This window comes from Bacillus rossius, chromosome 1 (genome assembly GCF_032445375.1).
Source record: "Bacillus rossius redtenbacheri isolate Brsri chromosome 1, Brsri_v3, whole genome shotgun sequence".
Classification (NCBI taxonomy): domain Eukaryota; kingdom Metazoa; phylum Arthropoda; class Insecta; order Phasmatodea; family Bacillidae; genus Bacillus; species Bacillus rossius.
Window position 1 is genome coordinate 11,347,047 of NC_086330.1, and position 24,538 is coordinate 11,371,584.

The following is a 24,538-nucleotide window of genomic DNA, read 5'->3' on the forward strand; positions in this document are numbered from 1 at the left end:
AAAGAATAGCCCCAGGTCCAGAAGTCTTGAGACAGTTTGATCTACCGAAAGAGACTGAGCTAGTAAAAACAAAGAAAAGACTAATTTGCCAGTTAAAATGTGTTTCAATAATATTTAAAATATTGACTGATAACCAAACTATTATTCAGTGATACAATTACGTAAAACGTAATTAGTTCTGAAAGACATTTAAGTATAACGGATATTGAAATTTTGTTTAATGAAAAACCTATTTAAACATGAATAATTGTCTCAAAGGTATTTGTATGTTGCTTGCTAATCATTGACTCTGTCACTTTTCATGTTACAGTTGGATATGTTGCAAAAGAGTATTGTCACCCATACAACCATGATTTTGACCCTAGTAAAAAGTTAAATTTTCATTATATTTTATTTTTCCGATTGATAACCATACTTACAGATCATGTGTATGTTAAACCAGATAGACAGAAATATTTAGCTTGGATTGTCTTGAAAGAATAATTAGTTTTTATTACACTGAGATCAGCAGTCATAGAGAAGTTAATGCTTTTAAACACACTACTTATATTTGTTGATTTTAAGGTCAGAATACTTACACCAAAGAGAAGGAGACATACTGCTAAGGAATTATACGACATTTTATTGTTTGGTATTCACACTGAGTCAAACTACACCAGTACATACAACTTGAGAATAATTTATTTTCACTATCAACATAACAAGACATATTTTAGTTAATATTCTGTAGAGGTTAGTAGTTGTGCTACATACACAATCACAGCACTAGTACTTTATAGAGTTTTCACGGCGCCCAACTAGACCACATTTTACATTATAGATATTGGCATTTTAGGAAATATACTCCATAGAGTAATTCTGAAAATACTTATAGAATTTTTGATCACCCAACGGTGGTACACCCTTTTGAAATTTTGGTCGCTCATCCTTGGAGCTGTCTGAAAAATAACAGAAGAAAAGGGAAAATTCTGAAAACACTTCAATGGTTACACAATGAAATAAATGTGCAGTGATGTTTATAATTGGATGGTCTCTCGGTAAAAGGTAACAAGTCACATTTTGGTGATTTTTAGTCAACAAGTCACTTAAACTTTTAAGTATACTTAGAATATGAAATGCATTTTTAATCATTAGCAACTATGTTGGTAAATATGTTGGTAAATAAAAGAATAATGCAAGAAAAATTTTAGTTTTTAAATTCAATATTTATCTAAGAGTTTTTTTGTTTCTCCTGCAAAAAGTGAATTCTTGACTTGTTACCTTTTACCCGGAGACCGTCCAATTATAGGAACATAATTTCATTTTTACGCATAAAATGTTTTCGCTACGACATTGATGTAGTCATTATTTTAGTTATTTCACTTTTAATACCTCTTTCGTCACTCATGTGTTTTTCACCATTTTAAAGTCTCATAGTGATGGAAACGGATGTAATTACCGCTTTCGCTAGGCACGATTTTGATTGGCCGATTGCATCCAACTTCCAGCATATTTTAGAACCTATTTTTTTATCCAGAATATTTTATGAAAACTCAATTCATCCAACTTGTCCAATAAACATGACTGCGTTAGATACGTTTTCCGGTGAAGTCATCACCCTCCAACTGCATTTGACACAGCATAGTTGAAGGTGTTGGAAATGAAAATTTAACAGAGTGACAGGGCCATAATGGAAGGCTATGTTTTGTGTGCTGACAGTAGACGTGTGCCTGAAATAAACATAGCTAACCAAGAAAAGCCAGGCAATGCTTCAAAGTTTTATCACATAGATGGTCTGTATATCTTTTCGCGAAAAATACAGTAGTTCCATAAAACAATATCCCAGTTATAAAATCTAATAGTATCAACTGTAAGCGTTTGTAGAGTTTTGGTTCAAAGTCATAACAATTAAAGAGTGACTTAAACAGTTTCAGATGAGCGCTTGCGCGAGTGTACTGCTTTGTTATTTCCTCGCTTGCAGCGCCACCTACGCAAAATGGCGATTATTAGAGGGTGAACCTGTAAACTTTATTTGGCAACAGGATGGAGCCACTCCCAATCGAACGTCGAAGTCCCTGACCGTTGGATTGGTCGTAAAGTTCGAGACGACAGAGCTATTTATCTCTGGCCTTCACATTCACCTAACATAACGCCAAGCGAAAAATTTTTCTTCCCCTTTGGGAGTTCATTAAAGAACGTATATTCGTTTCACCGCTACCAAACGATTTGCCAGAGTTGATACACAGAATCCATTACTCCGGGCTTGTTAACCAAAGTGTGGGAAGAATTGGACTTAAGGCTTGGATGTGTGCCGTATAAATAAAGGTGCACGTATTGAACATTTTAAAGAACAACTATGTTAGATTACCTTCAATTTGACGTATGATTTGTTGTAAATAGTCTAAATTAAACTGTTGTACCATTGAAACTGGGACATGGATGTACATGCACATGGTTCTGGGTACAGAGATCCTCCCTCTCAGACTAGGTGGTCAGCACAAGATGACGTCACTGAGACCTGAGGATGAAGACGTGGTTGGATGGGGGTGGAATGGGCAGGAGTTGACGTCACTGTGACTGACGTGTCTATGGTTGCGTGCGGCGAGCAACAAGTGTGCCATCAGTTCGGGTTGTTATGGCCGTCGCAGGAGGAGGGCATTGTAGCGACGTCTGCGCGGAGAAGCTTTGTAACCTCCCTGTGCCGTGGATCCGCGCGCCTTTACCCAAGGAGAAACTTCTTCAGCCTTGGCCAAGGATATTTGCGTACGTGGAATCAAAAATGAAGCTGGCTTTGAGGGCTTAGGACCAAGACTACTTTCATCAGTTTCAAAAAGTTACTTTCCAAAATTTTAAAAACTTTGCGGTTTTATCTGATAGGTATCTAGGGACCGGAAAAATTCGCGGGTTCAATGACTTGTAGAATTAACTCCATAGTTCTACGTACACTCGGTCAAATGTCACCCACTTATTGGCTGCTGTCTTGTGAGACGTCCCAACGTAGCAGCCTGTGATTCTATACAGCTTTGGTTGAGTTTTTCTCATTGGCCCAGAGTCATTCAGGTGAGTTGTGAGCCAATAGCAGAGGCAGCACTGAGGTATAACTATTTGTATTGTAGCCTATCGTGAAATGAATTCGCGAATTTTTCCAGTCTCTACTGATATCTTATGCTTGAGGATCCTATTATGTCAGTTTTTTTTTTTTCGCCGCGGCCTCTTACAATCAGCTCTTACAGCACACATTTTAGTATCAGATATTAGGCGCCAGTTGACTGACAAGGTTGTGTGAAGTTAGTCGCATACCTCGTCATGTTTTATTTCCCGAAAAGGTTACGAGACTAATTGAGAGTTAGCACACTGTAGTATCGTCTATGTTTCGTGATTGGTCGAGTTTATTTCAGGTACATATCTAATCTCGACACACCAACCACAATAATTCAGTACGGAAGCAGACGCGTCCTTGAATGGCCCAGTCAAATAGGGCAATGGCTTCTCTCGCAGTCATCTGCCAATCACAAGGAGGAAACAGCTGACACGGGCAAACCACATTGCAGTTTAACGAGGGTTTTTTTTAGCGAAAAATCCCTGCTCCTGGTTATAAACTCCGAACTTCTGTTCATAACCATGTGAAGCAAAATCTTAATGTATTTCTAGAACACTTAAGAAAGTACGCTGTTTTTTAATTATAGAAGCGCGTACCTTACTTTAAATTTTATCACTTCAGAAACTTCTCTTACAGCAAAAATAAAACAGTCCTCCAAGGTGTTTCCAATTATTATAATCATAACTGAAGAAAATTAATGAAACTGGCATTATAAATAATTATTTACCGTCAAGAAGCAACATTTTTTAGACAAGCCTATATAACCTTAAATAAAAATCCAAAATTAATAGTTTGAAAACACCTACTCCAAAAATAACAATAATTGTATCTACATTATGTTATCGTAATAATTTGATTGACTTTTAAGTAGCCTAATATTTTTCTTTTAATTTTACTTAGGAGAACTCTAAAAAATATTTTGATCATTGTTTGTTATTCATAGGTATGTGTTGAGTTAGATTTCAAGAGTTAGATTTCAAGTGGGTAGGTACCTACCTACCTACCTTCTTGCGTGGTAAACACATAGATCGTACCTACAGATTGATGAGTAGAAAAGGTAAGTTGATTATTAAGTTGTAGAAGAATACGCAATTATTTCTTTACTTTTTAGTGCATATTAATTTGTTTTGGAATAGTTTTGTTTTGAAGTCGGTGTTTGTTTTATTTGTTAAAATTTTTGTTTATTGCACGGGAAGTTAATAGGAATGTGCAAAAATTGTACAGGAACTTTGTTAGCTCGAACTGCTAGAAACCCTGGCCCTTCCTTAAAACGTTCGCAAATTAGATGATGATAATAATAACTCTGATAGAGACACGGATGAAAAGTTCCTGGACCTGGGCAAAATTTTGGAAACTCGAAAATTTATTCCGAACTTCAAATGCGATTACGAAGAAACGTAAATAAAAGTGGGCGGACGTAGGTGCAAAAGGGGGGGGGGGGGGTGGAAATTTCCTACCAACTTTTTTTCTTCTTTTTTTCGAGAAGTGCCAAAAAGCCGCGGCGCTCAGGGAGTTGTAAACAAGAAGTTCCCTTACAAGTGCCAACTGCGACTCGGGCGGCAGATGCGGCGAGGCCGGCTCCTATTGGACGGAACTTCCCCGGCAGAGATCGAATAGCAACGCGGCTGCGCAGCCACATAATTAAGCAATAAATTAAAGTTTATTTCAAACTTTTCTTAACAATAATATATATAAGTAGTGGAGTGGAAATTCGCCCTATCCTCAGCTCCGTACACAAATCACCTTTAGAAAACTTCAGTGAGACAGAACAACCAAGAAACGTGTTCCGTTAGGTATTGCTATTATCTCGAGACATTTGTTATAAGTAGGGACCGGAAAAATTCGCGGGTTCATTGACCTCTAGGATAGACTCCACAGTACTTAACAAACTCGGGGAAATGACACCTGTTCATTGGCTGCTGATTCTTAAAACGTCTCAACCAATTTGTCCATAATTTGGCACTTTCTTGGTTTAGGTTTTTCCATTGGCCTGAAGTTCCCCAGATAAAATGTGGGTCAATCGCAGAAGCTGTACGAAGTTATACATTTTTGGATGTCAGTCTATCGCGAAATGAACTCTCAATTTTTCATGGTCTCTAGTTATAAGTTTGCAAGATTTTCCTTGCTCTAAATTTATATTTAATGTGGTAGCCAAAACCTGGGCAAATTTAGTTAAATGTATTAAGTTGCATTAGTTAATAATAACTTAGTTTGATTTTATGCTGTACTGACAAAGTTGTCAATAGTTTATATAAAGCTAAAATAAAATACTTAGTTTCAGAAATGCAAGTTTTGTAGTAGATATTTATATATTGTTATCCTTAAAGAAAATAATGTTAGTTAAAAAATTTTGTTTTATAAATTTTTTAAGTGATTATTTTTTTCAGTTTGTGCAAACAAAGCTATTTAGATATATTCAAGCCATTTTCGAAAACATAATTTGAAAGGAATTTTGGAGAAAAGTATTGTAATCGCAGAATTTAATGTTAATTGATGAATTAAAATTTTTAATACAATTTCCATAACAGCTTGGGCCGAGATGGGACCATATGTACCTATGTGCCCAGGATATTGGGACCACAGTGTTTGTTCCCGGAATGTTGGGACCACGAGTGTGCGTGTGTGTCCGGGATGTCGGGACCACAGTGTTTGTGTCCGGGATATCGGGACCACGAGTGTGTTTGTGCCCGGGATATTGGGACCACGAGTGTGTGTGTCGCGGGAGATCGGGACCACAGTGTCTGAGCCCGGAATGTCGGGACCACGGGAGATCGGGACCACAGTGCGGCCTGACCGCCGCGCGTGTTGCAGTGCCGCGCGTGGAGGTGGTGGACGAGCGCGGCGACCCGGTGCCGGAGAAGCACTACAAGGCGGGCAGCACCATCGAGCTGCGCTGCGTGGTGAGCCAGGTGCCGCACCCCAGCTCCTACGTCACGTGGCGGCACGGCGCGCGCATGCTCAACTACGACACGTCGCGCGGCGGCATCAGGTGCGTGCCGTGGACTTCGGCAAGCCTCCTCTCACAGACGAGACAGCCAAACGCCCGATCGTGCATCTTCGGTTTTTTTTTTTTTTTTTTGGTTCACTGTAAATAAATATGGCGGTGTAGATGAAAGGAAAGACCATAAACAAGGCAATGGTATTTATTTGTACGCCGCCATATTTTTCGTATGTCGTGTGTCCGTGAATTTATTTTGGACAACTCATGATAACTAATGATCAATCAGGTTAGGTTAGCTACATTATAAATACTTTAAAACATTGTGGACGGTTGATTTGGCTAGGATAGCTACATTACAGATACTGTGAAATCATGTAAACGATTTCCTAGCGCTGGATAGCTACATATTAAAAAGTTATTTGCTAAGCAACCATAAAATGATTTTACAGTATTTTAAATGTAGCTATACTTACCTAATATAACCAACCATCAAAAATGTAGCTAACCTATCCTAATCGACCGCAAAATTTAATGTCACACCGGTTTATACAATAAGTTAGAACGGCGTATGACGTATGAGTAAGCTACATCCCAAATAAATACACCTGTTGTGGTACGGAGAAAAAAAAGCGAGCATGAATTTCGGGGAACTTCGGGTGTGGCTTTCTCGTCTGTGAAATGAATGCTTCCCGTGGACTTCAGCTCTCAGTTCTCAGCGCGGAGCCAGCGGTGACGTAGACCGCTTGCGCTCCTGTGGCTTATTCACACCGAAACATTTCATTCTATAGCCACCCGAACCTGAAGCCTGGTAGTTGTGGAGTCGGATTAGCTGTCTCGTGGGGACAAAGCGCGTGGTTGAGCTGAATTGAATTTTTTGAAGTGAAAAGTTCTATGGGAAGGTTTGGATAGGGAGTAAATTCATGTAAGTTGTCATCGACATGGTCATGTGACGTGTTACCGATATCACTATATATGTTCCTATTAGTGTTCAAATTGTGTTTTTGTTCAATTTTTATTTTAAATCTAAAGTATACGATTACTGTGCAGTAAAAAGTGAGTATAAATATATTAATATTCTCATGTAGATTTAGCTATAGTTTTAATAACGAAGAAAACGGAGTCTTTGTAGCAATATAACCTAAAAATTAAGAACATCATTTTTTATTTTCTTAATACCTACAATTACTATGCAATGCGTATTTGATAGTAATTATTTATGAGTTATTTTACTAACGTGATAAAACAAATTTGTTGTGTGATAATGTATTTTCGTAAAAATTGCGAAAAAGTCTCTCTGATTTTTATCAAAAAATATTTTCTTATGTTACACAATTATATTTTACAAAATTAGTTTTTCTTATTTCAAATTATATATGTATTTTCTTAATTCTATCATTAATATTACTAATAGTTACTTTGATTTACAAGTTTTGATTTAAGATCAAACAATTAATTTGGATATCCAAAAATAACAACTGTTTATTTGTAGTTTTCAGTTCTGTCGGCAGGCCTCATGACTGCTTTGAAATTTTTTTATAATTTAATAATTTATTTCCCCCTTTTTTTTTTTGTACACTCTTTTGACAATATTCACTTAATTAACCAGGAAATTCAGCACTCACGAAAGCAAGCTTGTACGTGAGTGCATCTAGTCACTTCAAAATCACATGCGGTATTTTGACAAATGTAAACACGTATAAATGTTTTAATAACTGAGAAATAAATATATTAAATATAACCTGAGAAACCTTACGTTAAGTACAACTCTAAACTTTGCTAAAATTTAAATTTGCAGCAGTTACTGTAAACGTGGTCGCCTCAGAGGTTGGGAGTTCTGACCGGGTTGGAAGTTTTCCACTTGTGTAAATGGGCATAGATCCCAGGGAGACCCGTGCCCCCCCCCCCCCCCCCCAAGGAAATAAGCAGCCCCTTCCTGAGGTAGCCCACTTGAGTTCGCAAGATCCTGACTGTGAAACGGGTTTCATGAACGTTAACGTCAGAAATAGGTTTTATGGACAATTTCTGTCCATTTTAAAGTTTTCTGCTTACTGCATGGATGTAGACCAAAATAATGGCAGTATACAACATATATGTACCCTATCCATAGATGACTCGTCTATCCCCCCCCCCCTCAATCACCCCTTAACCCAATGTAAATTTCTGCGGGCCTAGGTGTTAGGACTAGGTGTTTGGTTGTTCCTCCCCCCCCCCCTAGACTGCAGATGGCAGAGAAAGTCCATTGCGGAATCATCTCACCCAGTCTTTGTCTAGTCACAACACGGCGATGGCTGGATATGGTTCAGAACCACCTTCCGTCATCCTAGATACCTTCAATTAACAGCACAAAGGATGTGCGAGCCTTCAACCCATCACCAGTTTAACTGAAGAACATCACTCTCCTTACGTCAGTCTTTCAACAACAGGACCGACGTATTTTCGAGAAGGGGATTTTACGTAAACTTACCGCGACCCGGTGAAAATGGGGGGAGGGGGAGAAGACGTTCAACTAGCAGCCAGCACTTTGCGGGGCGATCCAATTATTAAACTCTCTCTCTCTCTCTCTCTCTCTCTCTCTCTCTGTTTCTCAGTCTCTTTCTCTTTCACTCGCTCTCCAGCGAGTTGTCGCTGGGGTTCGCCTTCTGATGGGGCGTGCTGCCTGCAGCCGCTCTTGAACGATGGCTGCGGGGGAGAAATTCCTATAAGCGACTAGCGGAAGGAAAAGGGGAAAGGGGTTTGTTCTTCTCACAAGTTGAAGTTCATGCGCGCGGTTTCCGTTGAAAGCAGCAAGCCCTCCCCCCGACTCCATCAGTCGCCTATTTTTATCCCTTAAATCCCCCCCACCCCCAAATTCACCCACAACACACTTCTTTTTTTCGTCTTCTACCCGCTAACTTAATCTGACTTCTGAACTTGAAGTTGCGGGCACGATTTAGGACTTATTTCTTAGCCAACGCGCTGTTTAAAGGGGGGGAAAGGGAAAAGAGAGTGTTCTCGAATCTTGGTCTCTACACACTCTCTCTCTCTCTCTCTCTCTCTCTCTCTCTCTCTCTCTCTCTAGCAGGTTTCGCCGAGGGCAGAGATGGAAAAGGAGAAAAAAAAACACGAGTGCTCGGAAATTTGTATGCGCGCCCGGGAAGGGAAGGGGAAGAGTTTGTGAAGGGGGGAGGGGTGGGTCTCGCCGTAACGAACGCCTCTCTCCCGCGAGCGAGCGGTTTCGACCCAGGCTCGGGAACTCGCGAGTTTCGAGCGACAGACTGTTTTGTTAGCTTATTTACCGCCTGCCGCCTGGCGGCTTCCTGGAAGCTCCTTGAAGAGGGGGGAAGGGAGGGGGGGAACAGCTCGGCTCAGGAGACACATTCTGCGAGTTTCCTGGAATATACCGCGAAATAATTATTTCATTTATTACTCTTCAATTTTTTGCCCATATTTTTTACACACTAAAAAAATATCTGAAAATTAAATATTTATATGTGAGCCTTTATTTTTTTTACAATAAATATAAAAATGTTTTTTTTTCAATGTTCAGGCAGCAGTTTGAGCTACAGATAAGCCGTAAACAATTATAAAGTATTTTTGCTATATCCATATAATTGAAATATTTATTTTTATTTGTTTAGTTATAACCGTTACTATATATATAATAAATGTAAGCGTGGTTTGTTCGTGCCTGCAGCCCCATGGGGGTTTCGGTTTGTAACTGCATGGATTGGGTTGAAGATGTGGGGGCTTCGTACCAATGGACTTATGAGAAATCGGTAAAGAAGCTGCAAATCGAGTGCCGAAGTGGCCGACAGTGGCCAGAATGTTCATGAATGTTCTGGAAGATTTCAGAATGTTCTAAAATTTTCGAGAATGTTTTAGAATGATCCATAATGTTATTTAAGCTTCTAAAAGCTTATATAATGTTCTAAAACGTACGTGAATGATCTATAATGTTCTGAAATTTTCCAGAATGTTCTTGAATGTTCCAGGCTGTTCTAGAATGTTCTCGAATATCCCAGAAGTTTCTAGACCTTCGAAAGGATTTCCTGTACCGGTTTGATAGGGGCAGGCTGGCTTTGTCTGAGCAAAGCGAGGGTAACTACGGCTATTAGTATATAAAAATTTAATTTTTATTTTGAATTGAATAAAATATTCAAGGTGTATTTGTAAATGAGTGTATGTCCAGATTTTTATGACAATAACGCCTTATTAAGCCTTGGTAGAAATTTTATTAGTTACTTAAAAAATTAATTTTATTTAATTATTTACTTTTAATCGTTTACATTTATTGATCATGTACAAACCGAAGTCAGATTAATATTTTACAACATATAAAACTTAAAATAATGAAATAGGTACGTAAGTATTATTTATTATATCATACTGCATGCAAAAAAAACTAAATTTTGATAAGCAAATACTTAAATTGGCAAATATCTATTCTTCAAAAACTGGAGGCTCGTTTTAAAAACCTACCAGGGTCTTTCTTCTGCATTTCAACCGAAAAAATGTTTTTTTTTTCTTAATGTTATAACTGTATTACTTTGCCGTAGTAAAATTTACTCTGTCTGAAACTTTTAAGTGTATAAATGAAGAATATTGTCAACAATATATATTTTTTAAGGACGATATGCAGCCCTTACGTAGTTTGTTAATGAAACAATTAAATATATATTTATTTAAATGATTTAATTTTTTTACAAAAGAATTCTGATGCTAACTATTTGATAATTTTAAAGCCTTTTTTTAAGTATGCCTTTTCTTACGCAACTTAAATTTAACTGATAAAAATATATCTGTGGAGTAGGTACTTCTAACTAAAAATATCCTTTAAAGTTTTTACCCACAGTTGACGTAAAATTTTTGAGGGGGGAAAAGGAGATTTTCTCATTTGCAGGCATGATTTTACTGTTTTGTGGTAGCAACCAAATATGATATAATATCACTATGGCACCTAATGTTCTGTTAACAATATGAGTATTTTTCAGCATAACGTAAAACTATTCGTGAATTATATTAACTTACTTTCCTAGTATTTAATAACCTAAGTATTTACAAAAAAAATTATTTTACCATTTCCTAATGAGATTGAAGCACGCAAAATACGTGTGGCGGTCAAATAAAACTAATTATCCTACTTTTCCAGTACATATATCGCTTGCACGTGTCGTTTAAAAGGTTCTAGAGCGCCATGCAAGGCATTGAGCACACAGCATTTAATTCGTTACCAAAAATAATTTTACTCACTAGCACTCTAAGAGAGGTTCTAAAAAAAGGCTACAAATCACCACAAACGTTCTTGCTGCATTTCACTAATGGACGAAGGTAATTTTGGTTTGTGGAGCGAACATAATTTAACCCCGGCAGATAATTAATGGTAGCGTGGACAAAAACTACCTATGTTCCTCAGTTAGCTAGAACTACCTGCAGAATCGCATCGAATCTCTATCTGCAAGTTATACATAAAGCGAAGACTCACCTCTCCTCTATACCTATGTGCTTATCAACAAATATTTACTGATATTTTGACGTGATAACGTCTTATAAATCAATGTTCCGCCTGAGCCGAGCGTGCAAGAACCAGCCAACCACCGTGCGAAAAAAAACCTTCTATAATATCAAACAGGTTAAGGCGGGCTTTTTGACTAATTGTTCGTGATAACATTTAAACAAATTATTTAAATTAAATCTGAAAAAAATTTAAATAATATTTGAAAATTAAAAATTTTGAATTTTTAATCAATGTTTTCTAATGAGTTATGACGTTATCACGTAAAATTATCGTCCGTAAACCGACTTTACAGACAACCACCCTTTTTTTAATTAAATTTTCTTCAGATGTATCTCATTATGTGTGTGACTAAAGCATAGGTAATTTATACGGGAAATAAATCATACCAAAATGTTATAAAAATCAAAATTTAAAAAAAATTATTTAAATATTTATTTATTTTCTTTAAAAAAATTTTTTAGAGAATTAACTTTACTACACGCATTTCGTATGGTATTGGATGCCCCAGGCGTCCGTGCTGTTCCATGTGGCGAGCTTGTAACTTGGGCGGATGTTTGAAGACAGTCCTCCTCGCAGCCAAGCGACACTCTGGCTTCTGCTGTTCGCCTCGTCTGCCACAACTACCCCGCGCTGCGCTAGACGAAGGAAAATGTCGCTCGACTGTGCCACTCTCTCTCTCTCTCTCTCTCTCTCTCTCTGTCTCTCTCTCTGTCTCTCTCTCTCTCTGCCTCGGGCGGAAGAAAAAAATTACGTCCGCGCAGCTCGGAAATCTGGCTCTCTCGTCATACCCGAGGTTGCGTTTAACGTTTCTTTTTCTTTTTTTCCCTCATTATTCCACCTTCTCTTGCAGACAAAATTTTGTTAAGTTGCCTCTGTGATGGTCCATATCGCCGCAAACCAGTTAAGTTTAAATGTATAAAAGTTTAAACACAGCTGTTTTCGTTATAAACACGAATGTCCCATAACTAGGGACCGGAAAAAAAAAATTCGCGGGTTCAATGACCTGTAGGATGAACTCCATAGTTCTACGTACTCTCGGTCAAATGTCACCCACTCATTGGCTGCTGTCTTGTGAGACGTCCCAACGTAGCAACCTGTGATTCGATAAAGTTTCGGTTGGGTGTTTCTCATTGGCCCAGAGTCATCCAGGTGAGTTGTGAGCCAATAGCAGAGGCAGCACTGAGGTATAACTATTTGTATTTTAGCCTATCGCGAGATGAATTCGCGAATTTTTCCGGTCTCTACCCATGACTGTATAGTGGTCCATCTTGTTCGCTATCCATAAGCATTCTTTTTTTTTTCCACAAGGTTTCGAGACTAGCTGTGTGTTAAGGCACTGCAGAATCATCTGTGTTTCATGATTGGTTGAGTTCCTTTCCGGTGCGCGCCCTACTGTCGCCCTTCAAAATCACAGCAATTATTTATTATTATTTTTTTTGCGAGAGCTAACGCGTCCTAAACGGCCCTGCTAAACAAAGCGATGGCTAGGGACCGGAAAAAGTCTCGGGTTCAATGACCTGTAGGATGAACTCCATAGTTCTACGTACACTCGGTCAAATGTCACCCACTCATTGGTTGCTGTCTTGTGAGAAGTCCCAACGTAGCAGCCTGTGATTCTATACAGCTTTGGCCGGGTGTTTCTCGTTGGCCCAGAGTAGAGACCTGCAAAATTCGCGGATTCATTCGGTGATAGGCTAGAATTCAAACACTTTTAGATAATTTTGCTATTGGCTTACTGTTCATCTGGACGAATCTCAACCAGTTATAAACCCTCAACCAAAGAAGGATCGAATCACAGACAAACCAGCTGAGGTGACTTACAAGTCGGCAGCCAACGAACTTGCGTTATTTGCCCGAGTGTACAGGGGTATGTGCAGTCTATCATGAAGGCCATCGAAACCGCGAATTTTGCAGGTCTCTAGCCCAGAGTCATCCAGGTGAGTTGTGAGCCAATAGCAGAGGCAGCACGGAGGTATAACTATTTTTATTTTAGCCTATCGCGAAATGAATTTGCGAATTTTTCTGGTCTCTAGCAATGGCTTCTCTTGCAGACGGCCGCCAATCACTAGAGAACAGCCGCTGGCGCAGGCATACCTTATTGCAGTCTACTGAGTGATCAGATTATTTCGCGCAAAATATTTCCTCCTAGACATAAGCATGTGGGGAGTCACCATCATAGGTGTAACGAATATTCAAATTCGCATTCAGGAATACTCGCATATTTCTTGACAGTCGCATTCGCAATATTCATGGCAATATTTTTTTTGCAAATGTGAATATTAAAAAAATCAATTTTTTAAAGTTAAAATAATATTATAGAAAACAAAAAAAAATTGGCATTTTTATTAGAAATTTTTTTTACTACTTTCTTAAAAAATAATAATAATTTTTTTACTAAGGTAACCTTTGCAATTATTAGAGACCTGAAAAATTCGCGGATTAAATTCGTGAAATGCTACAATTCAAATAATTATACCTTAGTGCTGCTTCTGACATTGGTTCACTGTTAATCTGGAGTTATTAGGGCCAATTAGAGACCCTCACTCATAGAAGTGTCTAATCACAGGCTGCCCAGTCGAGACGACTCACAAGTCAACAGCCAATGAACAGTTGACGTTTTCCCGAGTGTGTAGAGGATAGTGGAGTCTATCCTGGAGGTCATTGAGACCCGCGAATTTTTCCGGTCTCTATTTTGTCAGCCTTTACTTTAACTTTAGGTGATGGAGCTTTAGATCAGAAAAAAATATATATAATTAAAACAAACAGAGACATATTCTTCTCTTAAAAATTTACCAGTCTCTACCTACACATTATTTCGAATGTGCGGTGGCTTCATCGGTAGTAAGGGCGAGCGTCAGTCGCGCCAACAAGTCTTACCGACCCATGGGTTTGAAAAAAACTGAGTATTCTATTTCGCGAATGTCCAAAAATATTTGACATTCGCCGCTGACCCCCGTGCGCGCACACGGCGTCAATCCGCATAGCTCACGGGGAGACGGCCGACGCCGCTGTTTAGCAGAATTATGCTAACAAGGCAGTTCCCGCAGTTGGCGCGGCGAGAGGAACTCTCTCTCTCTTTCTCTCTCTCTCTCTACGTTCCATTACTCCTTGTTACGGCATCGCGCCAGCCCTCCCGCGAAACAAGAGCAGCAGCAAACAAGTTTTAATGGAGCGGCTGATGTTCGCGTCTCTCCTCGTGCGTCATGATAAAAGCCTCCCTGGATGAGCCCCGAATTAGCCCGAGCCGCGCACTGGCGGTTTTCCGTTTCTGTCCGCGAGACCCTTAGCCCGGTGCGGCCACGTGTCTGGACAGAGTCCGTCACTGCCCGGGAGCAAGGACAAGTCCGTGCAGTGACGGACTGGATGTCTTCGCCAAAGTTGCCGACAGTCTTTTTTCACCGGCGACAAAAGACCCACCGCTCTGTCTCCTCTGGAGCGAGACCCGATGCGCGTAGTTTAACTTACAATAGGTAGGGACTGGAAAAATTCGCGAGTTCAATGACCTCTAGGACAGACTCCACGATTCCATACGTATTCGGGAAAATGCCACATGCTCATTTGGCTAATTACTTCTGAGACCTGTCAACGAGAATGATTCCGATTCGATACTTCATTGGTTGAAGGTTTTTCCCTGGCTCCAAGTCCTGAACATAAACTGTGAGCCAATCACAGAAGTAATATTAATATACAGCTGTTTGGATCCTAGCATAACGCGAAACTAATCCGCGAATTTTTCCGGTCTCTAACAACAATAGGAATTATTAACGCCGTATTTCTTTCCATGGTTTCAAGCACACGCGCTGACTGGCAGTTTTAAGGGCGACGAGTACTGTATACCGCCGCCAGGGGCGCATGTGCCACTGGTGTCAACCCAGACGCGCACAAACACCAATGAGGACCGAATGACCCCAATCTCCCGACCCCAGCACGGTTGAAACTCATCACCCCTGACCATCTCTTCTTCCCGGAACCATCCTTGTCCTGTATCGAACCTGCTTGCTTATTGCCTGCACTATTTAACCCTGCATGGATGAGCCTATGGGTTTTCCCTGTGCCTATGAAGGTTTACCTGGGCTCAACTTAACTAGTTATAGTCTATAGGGGAGTTGGTTACGACTCCAATCGCTGCCATGGCTGGCCAATCCCCGATAAAAGCACACGATGCATCCTACCTTCTCTGCATGGCTGAAACCCAGCATGATTAGCCGTATGGGCTTCGCGCTGATACGCACTTAGAGTCTTCCCTAAACCATTCCCCTCCCATGCAAGTACCCTTTGGTTTTAGTTAGTTTAGGGAAAAAAATTGGTTGTCTGTAAAGTGACAACGTCATAACAAAACATTGATGAAATGATTGCAAACTTTTATGAATAAAATTGAATCATTTTTATTAAATTATCACTATTTTGTATGGATACAAAGAAGGAGTGAAATGAAATCTACAATTTAATTGATAAATTTACTTTTATTTGCACTCATTAATTCAAATATGTTTATTACTTTAACGAACAGATTATTATAACTATAACTTTTATACATGTTTGCTATTTAACTTCTTCCAATCTGTGTTATTCTGTTAAGGATAGGACAATGATAGGACAAGTAGGAAACAAATGGGAGTGTTTCAAGTTTAATGTGCCTCGAAAAAGTCAAATCGATGGTTGTTCCAATCGAGTGGAAGAGAGATAGATGCGGCTCAAGCGTACAATGAGCGTAACGGGACACAGCGTAACGGGACAATGTGCGTTACGGGAAACTTTTTCGTGCGTGCAGCCGGTGTTTATCGATTTATTAGACGTTGACACGTCAATAAGCAAATCGACAATTGCGACCATGGCATTTCCCCGAATCAAACTTCAAGAAAAGCACGTGCCCTTTAACTGCGTGTAGCTATGTACTTGCTATACCGTGTCCGCATTCAAGAACACAGCTGGCTATGTACTTGCGATACATGCATATTCAACTTGCTCTCGTGGTGAACTTATACACTAGTTTTGGCCTCGATAATTGCTTTAAGCCAGCTGAATAGGGGGTCAACATCGATATGAATTAGTTTACGTTATTCCATCGAAATTCTTAGGCAGAGAATAGTACACTTTTGTAGTCAATTACAAAAACATGAATTTATGTTAATTTACAGTAATAATTTTTGTTTTTTGTAAGTAACAACCAGTCTAATTACATTTGTTTGTTGAAACTTCGTTATAAATCTGTTAAAATATTTTTTAAGTTATTCTTCTGTAGGTCCGTTATGAAAACATTTATTTGCATTACAAATTATTAATAATAACGTTATTTTCCAATAAATAATTAAAATTGATGAAATAGAATAAATGCTAACCATATTTATTGCTTTTCATTACATATTAAAATTTATCTTTAGTATTTTACTAAATTAATTAGTTTATACACTGAGTATTTATTTGAATGTTATTCTGATTAAATTTATACCTATTTTACCAGACGTATTTATAAAAGCACTCCATTCCTTTTATTATTTTGTTCAGTTCAATGCGAGTTCAATGCCCTCTAGGATAGACTCCACGATTCCCTACAAATTCTGGCAAATGCCACATGCTCATTTGCTAATTACTTCCGAGACCTGTCAACGAGAATGCTTTCGATTCGATACTTCTTTGGTTGAAGGGTTTTTCACTGGCTCAAATTCCTTAACATAAACTGTGAGCCAATCACAGAAGTAATATGAAGGTACAGGTGTTTGGACCCCAGCATGACGCTGTAACCCTTCTTCCTCCTTAATTGGAAGAGGGGTTGCGTCCCCGACTCACTCTGGGCGCGAAGGGAAAAAATAAATATTAAAACCAGGCATAAAAAGCTAAACAATATAAATTCCCCACACCACTGCCCAGGGGTCAGGCCAAAAACTTCAAAGGGTATAATAGCAGAGTAACCATTAAACAAACAAGAGGCAAGACTTTGGACGTATGTTATTAAAAAATATAAATTTGCAAAAATAGTATTTACTATACATAACCATACAAGCTTAGTTACAAAAGCTGACGCTAATAATGGCAGCATCTTATCCCCATTTGCGATACTAACAATAACCTTTAAAACATCATAAAAATATAAATACTGATAACAACAAGTATAAAAATATATAAGGGCGTGAGGCGTGGCCACTATAAAATATCAAAATTTACTGACTGCCCTAATACCAAAAATCAAACAAGACAATCAATACAAATATATAAAAATTCTACAATAATAAAACTGAAGTACAAAAAATTTATTTAAATAAAGTTCTTAAACTCTCAATCAACAGTTTAGTCTTTCTTCTGATGTTCGTTGCTAAAGACTTGCCAAAAAAACAAAGTTAATATCCTAGGCGTGCGCTGGCTTCCTGACCATCCTCACCAACTCCAGAGTCTAATGCCACGCCGGGCCATAGGTACGAATTCACAAAGGCGTGAACGATGATCAAAAAAAAATTATCTTATTTTTAAGGGAAATGTAGCAAAAACTCTTCACGTAACATAACCATGTTACCACCGAAGTATTTATCATATACTTCAAACAAAGTCTTACTTCTTTATTAACTTGCCAATGATTTCATAAAAACGTAGAATGGCCGCACCAACCAACATCAGGCTGCGCATGTAGTCCAATATAGATCGCATACTTTTAATAATACTGCACAAGCTGATTATATTAGCTAAAGCCAACTTTAAGTATGCAAATTACGAAGACAAAGTCTCAAAAACAAATTGCAAAATGTTCGTTTCTTCCAAACTTATACTTTTATTACAACTACAGGCCAACGGGCGACCAATTTAAAAAATCCCACACTGGAACAACGTGTGAAACAAATGGGCCTCTTCACCAAACAGGCTAATAAAAGTTCCGTCCAAATAAAATTTAGTATGGGAAAATACACAGTTCACTAGGTTTGCCAAAAACCAGTGCAGCACCACGAGGGTAAAAATCAAAATTGCGGCCTCTCTTTACCTTGATAAGTTCAGTATCACAGGGCAAACCATTGCCCTGTCACCCAGCGTGGAGCCTCCAGCCCCATACTCTTCGTCGCCCGTTGCCGTCCGGCACACCAGTCCGCGCCGTCACATGGTTCTGTCCTCGACGGTCGCTCGCCACACACTTCCCGCGGCCCCAGCTGATTTTTCACTCCCGGCAAGCCGAATGTCTGACGTCATCAGCCAACCGCCGGGCGCTCGCCAAGTGGTATTTACGTGAAACACAATCGATGTTCTTAAACTCATAATCGATAGCTACCAAACGGCGTAGAACTAATTAACAGAAACAAATATAATTAAAAAAAATTTACAGATAAATTAACATTAATTAAAAAAGGCGTAAAAATACGTGAAATAAAAAACCATATAAAACTAGAGACCAGCAACAAAAATAAATTACAAGTAAAAATGTGGCCCTGCCGGCCACAACGCGAAACGAATACACTAATTTTTCCGGTCTCTAGTTATCAGACGTGCGAACGAAGAGAAATACACACACGCGTATGTTATGAAAATGTATGTCGTACATACATACTTACAGGGGCTAATATAATAAGCGCAATACGACGCGATTTCAAAGCTTCGCTTGAATTTGTTGGTGTTATACTGTGGATCAGATAGACAATATTGGTCTTTACAAGAGAGTTGTATCGTGCAAATTCCAAAGTTTCCAACACATAACCTTCGTTTTCTTGCTATATCCGGTCTTTCATTTCCCTAGTAACAACCATAAATTTAAGAGGTTGATGCTTTAGGGGTTTTAAGTTGGTTCTTAGTAATATATTTTTTTAAATAATGTTTAGAAATGTTATTTAAAAAAACTACTCACCTTAATTCGTTTCCTATAGCTATGCTTATTCCCGTTATATATATATGTGTGTGTGTTTTTACAGCGGCATATCAACACAGTTCGGTAGGAATGTAGCCTATCTCTAAAATGTTTAATTTGACCACATACAAACAATGCATGAGTCGTGTGGAATCACTGCAATTTAAAATAACGATTATATTATTATATATAACAATGTAATAAATATTTTATTTTATTCATTATATAATTATTAATAATATATAATATGTGTTACGATATTTTAATTTTTTATATAATATTAATACTTTTATGCAGATTTAAAATTATTTGAATTCGAGTAAGGCTATATTTAGACTTGAGCAGCAAAATTGTCTGTGTGTGTTTCCTAATCGTTGAGGAAGACAGTGTCACCCCAGGGGGTTGGTGGGGGGGGGGGGGCGGCTTGTGCCCGCTGAAGGGAACTATTCGCAGTTCGCATGCAGACGCTCGCCCTGTGTTGCCCAGGTGAAGGGACCGAGGTACCTACCTTCTCCCCATGTGAAGGGACCGCGACAGTGAGTTTGGCTGGAGAGGCTTGCGTTTGCTCTTTTAGCAGTGCACGTCCTCGGTTAAGGAAAATTGGTTCGGGCGCACGATTTTGTTTGCCCTATTTTGCCCGGTCCTTCCGCCGGTCAGTGCATGAGGTGCTTAGAGGGGCGAGGGGGTGAAGTTGTTCGTGGAGTAAGTCCGCACCGTTATTGGTGAAAGCAAGACAAAACTCACATCAGCACTGCATTAATTACACCAGCTCGTCGCGAAACTGACTCAGTAAGTAGTGACGTTTAACAAAGAGGAATCATTTGCGAAGCTATATGACTTTTAATAAGCGACTCTAATTACAAGAGTGTATTTGAATTTTTGAATTTAATTAAATTTAGATTACACGTTCGTGTTTCCCGCCGCGTCAGGAATAACGAGCGGTCAAATGGTCAATGTAGAACGGGGGTTAGCTTAGAGCCAGAGGTTGCTCGCGCGTCTCGCTAATTGTGGCTCACACGACTACAGCTTGTAAGCACTTGGTGTCGGGTCTTGTGTCGTCTTGAAGGAGAAGCCTAAGATGTACATCAAGCTCTGTCCCTGCTCGAACACGCCCGAATATTCACCTTCGGCCAACCTCGGGATTTGTTTTATTTTCGCGCAGGAAAAATAAATTCAAATATGAAAAGTGGTCGGTTAGGTTAGCTACATTAAAACACTTTAAAACACTATGAACGATTAGTTAGGTTAGTATAGCTACATTAAAATAAACAGAGAAATATAGATATATATATATATAAATAAACCCGAGGTTGGCCGAAGGTGAATATTCGGGCGTGTTCGGGCAGGGACATAACTTGATGTGCATCTTAGGCTTCCCGTCTTGAAGATCTCATCTCCTTCAGCTTCTATGCAGAACGGGGCGATTTAGCACCATATATGTACTTTTACATTTTTTTTTAAGTGGAAAATATTGCTTTTCCCCAAAAAAAAATGTGTGTAAGGACCGTCTTATTCGTCTGGTCAGGTAACTTGTGGATAGGAAGCTTATGTGACGTGTCTTCGGACTGAAAAAAAAAGGGGGGGTTGTCTGTAAAGTCGGTTTACGGGCGATAATTTTACGTGATAACGTCATAAGAAAACATTAATGAAAAATTGCATACTTTTTAATTTTCAAATATTATTTACAGTTTTTGCAAATTTAATTTAAATAATTTGTTTGTATATAATCACGAACAATTAGTTAAAAAGCCCACCTTAACCTGTTTGATATTATAGAAGGTTTTCTCACACGGGGGTTGGTTGGTTCTTGCACGCTCGGCTCAGGCGGAACGTGACAATTTTTCGTGCGTGCAGCCGGCGTTCATCGATTTATAAGACGTTATCACGTCAAAAAAAATGTGTGTAAGGACCGTCTTGAAACATTCGTCTGGTCAGGTAACTTTTGGATGGGAAGTTTAAGTGACGTATCTTCGGACTGAAAAAAAAACATGCTTATATTTTTTTGTGGCAACAACTAGTGTAAAGAATGCAATATGTCAATCACGTGATAAACTAACAGAAAAAAAATTATTTTTATGTGCCTGCTTAAAAAGAATAATTTAATTTCGTTAGTTCAAAATATTTATAATATTATTTTATGTATCCTCTGTTTTATATATTTTTTTTATCGTTAAGGGTAAATTTTCATTGTCACAGCTACCAGAATTCGCTGCAGTTACAAATGAGGCGTGTCTGTTGCGTCTGCGCTTGTGAATGAGCGCCGGGACGTCTGTGCTTGCCCACTGACGCCACCGAGTCCCTTATGAGGCAATAGCTCGTCCCTCGCTGGCCCATCCCCGCTGCGGAGGGCTTGATAAGGCGGGCAGAACTGGCGGCAATCGCAATGAGAGAGCCCTTCCGTCGGGAGGAGTGAAGTATTGAGCCATAGCTCCACGTCCCACCCCCGCTACCCTTCTGCCCTCCGGCGCTAGCGCTGCCGCCCGGTGTAACTTATCACGTCTGTCTTAACTTCCCTCGCCCTCCCCTCTTCACCCCTCTCCTCCTCCTCTACCGCGCCCTTAATTGAAAGATTCCCTGCCAGCAAGTCGGGAAATAGTTAATTTGAGGATCGAGGATGTTAAATTTAACAATTCCTCTTTTCTCGCCCCGCGAAGATGGTCTACCCGGGGCGAGAAAAATACCGCGAGAGAAATATCTTCACTGCTTCAACTACATGAAACCAACACTCACTGCGAATAAACCTTTCGGCATTAGTTTCGACAAGTGAAATGCTGCTTCCATAATTCCCCTGCTATAACTTTAATTTTTAAAAGTATGTGTTCGCAACGAACCGGTAACAGAAATCGATAGTTTCATTTCTATTCGTATTCTTTTCTTTTTTTTGCAGCCAATTTTATGGCATTAAATCTGGCAAAAAGAGAGTTGTTGCGGCCCGATAAATATTCATTGCAGAATAAAATACCAATAACGATAATCGAAGGGAAAGTTTTAATGTCCCATGAAACCCGTAATTAATTCAAAGCACGCGCAGTTTGCAGCACTGTAAAAATAATAAATGTTTGAGTTATGGCTTCAAAAACTTTTGAATTTTAGTTTCTTTATTTGTTGTCCACGCGATTTTAAAACAGTCACTGGATTCATATTCATCAGTGGCGAATATACTTTTCTCCCATCAGATTTTAAATCAAGATGAGCCAAAACTATCATAGTGTTTAAAATGCATCACCTCATGCGAAGTTACACTATTATTTTATAGTTTAAAATCGCTTAAATTTCCTGAAAGTTATTTCTCATTTCTGCGCACAGATAATTACTAACCCATGAATAATTTTAAAGCACAATTTCATGCCGTAAATTCCATGCAATAAAGTTATCACACATTATTAAGCATTGCGACAGTGGAAAGAGCTTTGCGTCAGAAAAAAAAAATTTCTTGCTTGTAGAGCTTGCCGTGCTATACTTTTAACGAAACTTTCGAATCATCATAAGAGCCTGTTTTCTCAGGAACCAAAAATCTTAAATGTTGTTTCAGTTCCCGTAAGATTGGTGAACGTTGTTTTCCAAAGATTCGTCTATCATTGTCCAAATTTTCTGTGCTTAGAATCTATGTGATTATTATCGATGAATTAGCTAGAATAATTATTCTTAATTTTTTTCTTCATATAATAATTCACACATCATTTTATACGTTTATGAATATATATATACTTTACAGTTATCGATTTCCGAGTGTCCTCGTCAAGGCCGTAAGACGATATAGAATAATTAATTCATCTGCGTAATTAATTCTCTGGGCTTCCAATTAACAGCGCGCGGCGCCCGAGCCGTCTAACGCAAACGCATTAATCACGTCCGATCGCCGGGAACTTGGAAGGCAAAACACAAATATCCAAGCTTTCCAACCCCCCCCCCCCTCCACATTGCTGATACCGCCATGCCGTTCTCCGACCGCATCGCAACTACCAGGCGTAAACCTTGATGTTTAACTCCCCTCCCCCTACCCCCCTTTTTCCAACCCTCTCCCGCACAAATGTGTTCCACGTTTCCTTGTTTACAGGCGCGTAATTGGAACGCGTTGGTGCAAAGGAACTCTGGGAGAATTGGGTCGCGGTGCGTGCCAAAGGCACTGATCAATTCCACTTGCAGTCCTTTACTATGCCCCTCTCTGTCTTTCACACACCCCTGCGGTAAATTGATCCGAGACAGTGAAACATCTGGACTGGATGATGAAATAATCTCTCCGTTTTGACGTACAAACAAAAAAAAAGTGTGATTTTCAAAAGAATAATAAAGCACATTGCTTTTTAACTATGTTTAAGGAAGTATTTACTTGGAGACCACAATATAGTTCTTTAGAGATCGGAATTTAATAGTCCAAAAAAAAAAAGCTTGAATTTAATGCCTAACCGCAGGCGAAGTAAATGTCTTAACTCATTAAGTTTTCTTACATTGATTTCATATCTTTTTTTTTTATTCTACCCGTAATCTTAGTTCGTGAATGAATAATTTTTGAAGTTGGTTTTGGAGCAAGTAATTTTGTAAACCAATTTTTTACTGCATAAATTTTTCATTAAAATCATTTAATTAAACGATTCAGTATCTTAGTTTAAATTTAGCAATTTATTTTTCAAATCTGCCGCTTTGTATCTACCATCTATACCAACAGTTAGAAGTTAAGTGATGAAGCAATTTCAACGAAGGGGAACGTGAGTGTTTATCTCTACCCCATTCATCGTCCTCCTCTCTTCACCCCCTCCACTATCTCCTTCCACAAAACGCAGGGGCAGACGGTGTCGTTGTTCGGAACGGAGCCGTCTCGTCCAGGCTGGCGAGTCGGTGACGGGAATGAAAGACTCGTGAAACGAGAAGCACCCGGAGAAAAGCCCCACCGACCACGGGCAGGAATCCGGGAAATCCTCGCCGGGAATCTAACTTGTATCCCAGTGGCTAGCGACCATCTTGCAACCACGTCCGAGTAACAGGCGATTTGCCTAAAGGCGGTTTGCCTAAACATGAATTCGTTACGGCGATTTGCCTAAAGTCATTTCGCCTAAAGGCGTTTTGCCTAACGGCTATTTGCCTAAAGGCGATTTGCCTAAAGGCGATTTGCCTAAAGGCGATTTGCCTAACGGCGTTTTCCTTAACGGAGTTATGCCTGACGGCGATTTGCCTAACGGCGTTTTGCCTAAAATGTTACTATGATGA

General features: G+C 39.2%; 1 protein-coding gene across 1 annotated transcript in view; it reads left to right on the plus strand.

Moving 5' to 3' along the window:
- LOC134528629 (cell adhesion molecule DSCAM) overlaps positions 1-24,538 on the plus strand; it is a 400,574-nt gene that overhangs the window by 368,791 nt on the left and 7,245 nt on the right. Inside the window, exon 5 of the mRNA XM_063362381.1 lies at positions 5,891-6,068. Coding sequence (XP_063218451.1) covers positions 5,891-6,068 — 178 coding nt within the window. The remainder of the gene's footprint in view (positions 1-5,890; positions 6,069-24,538) is intronic.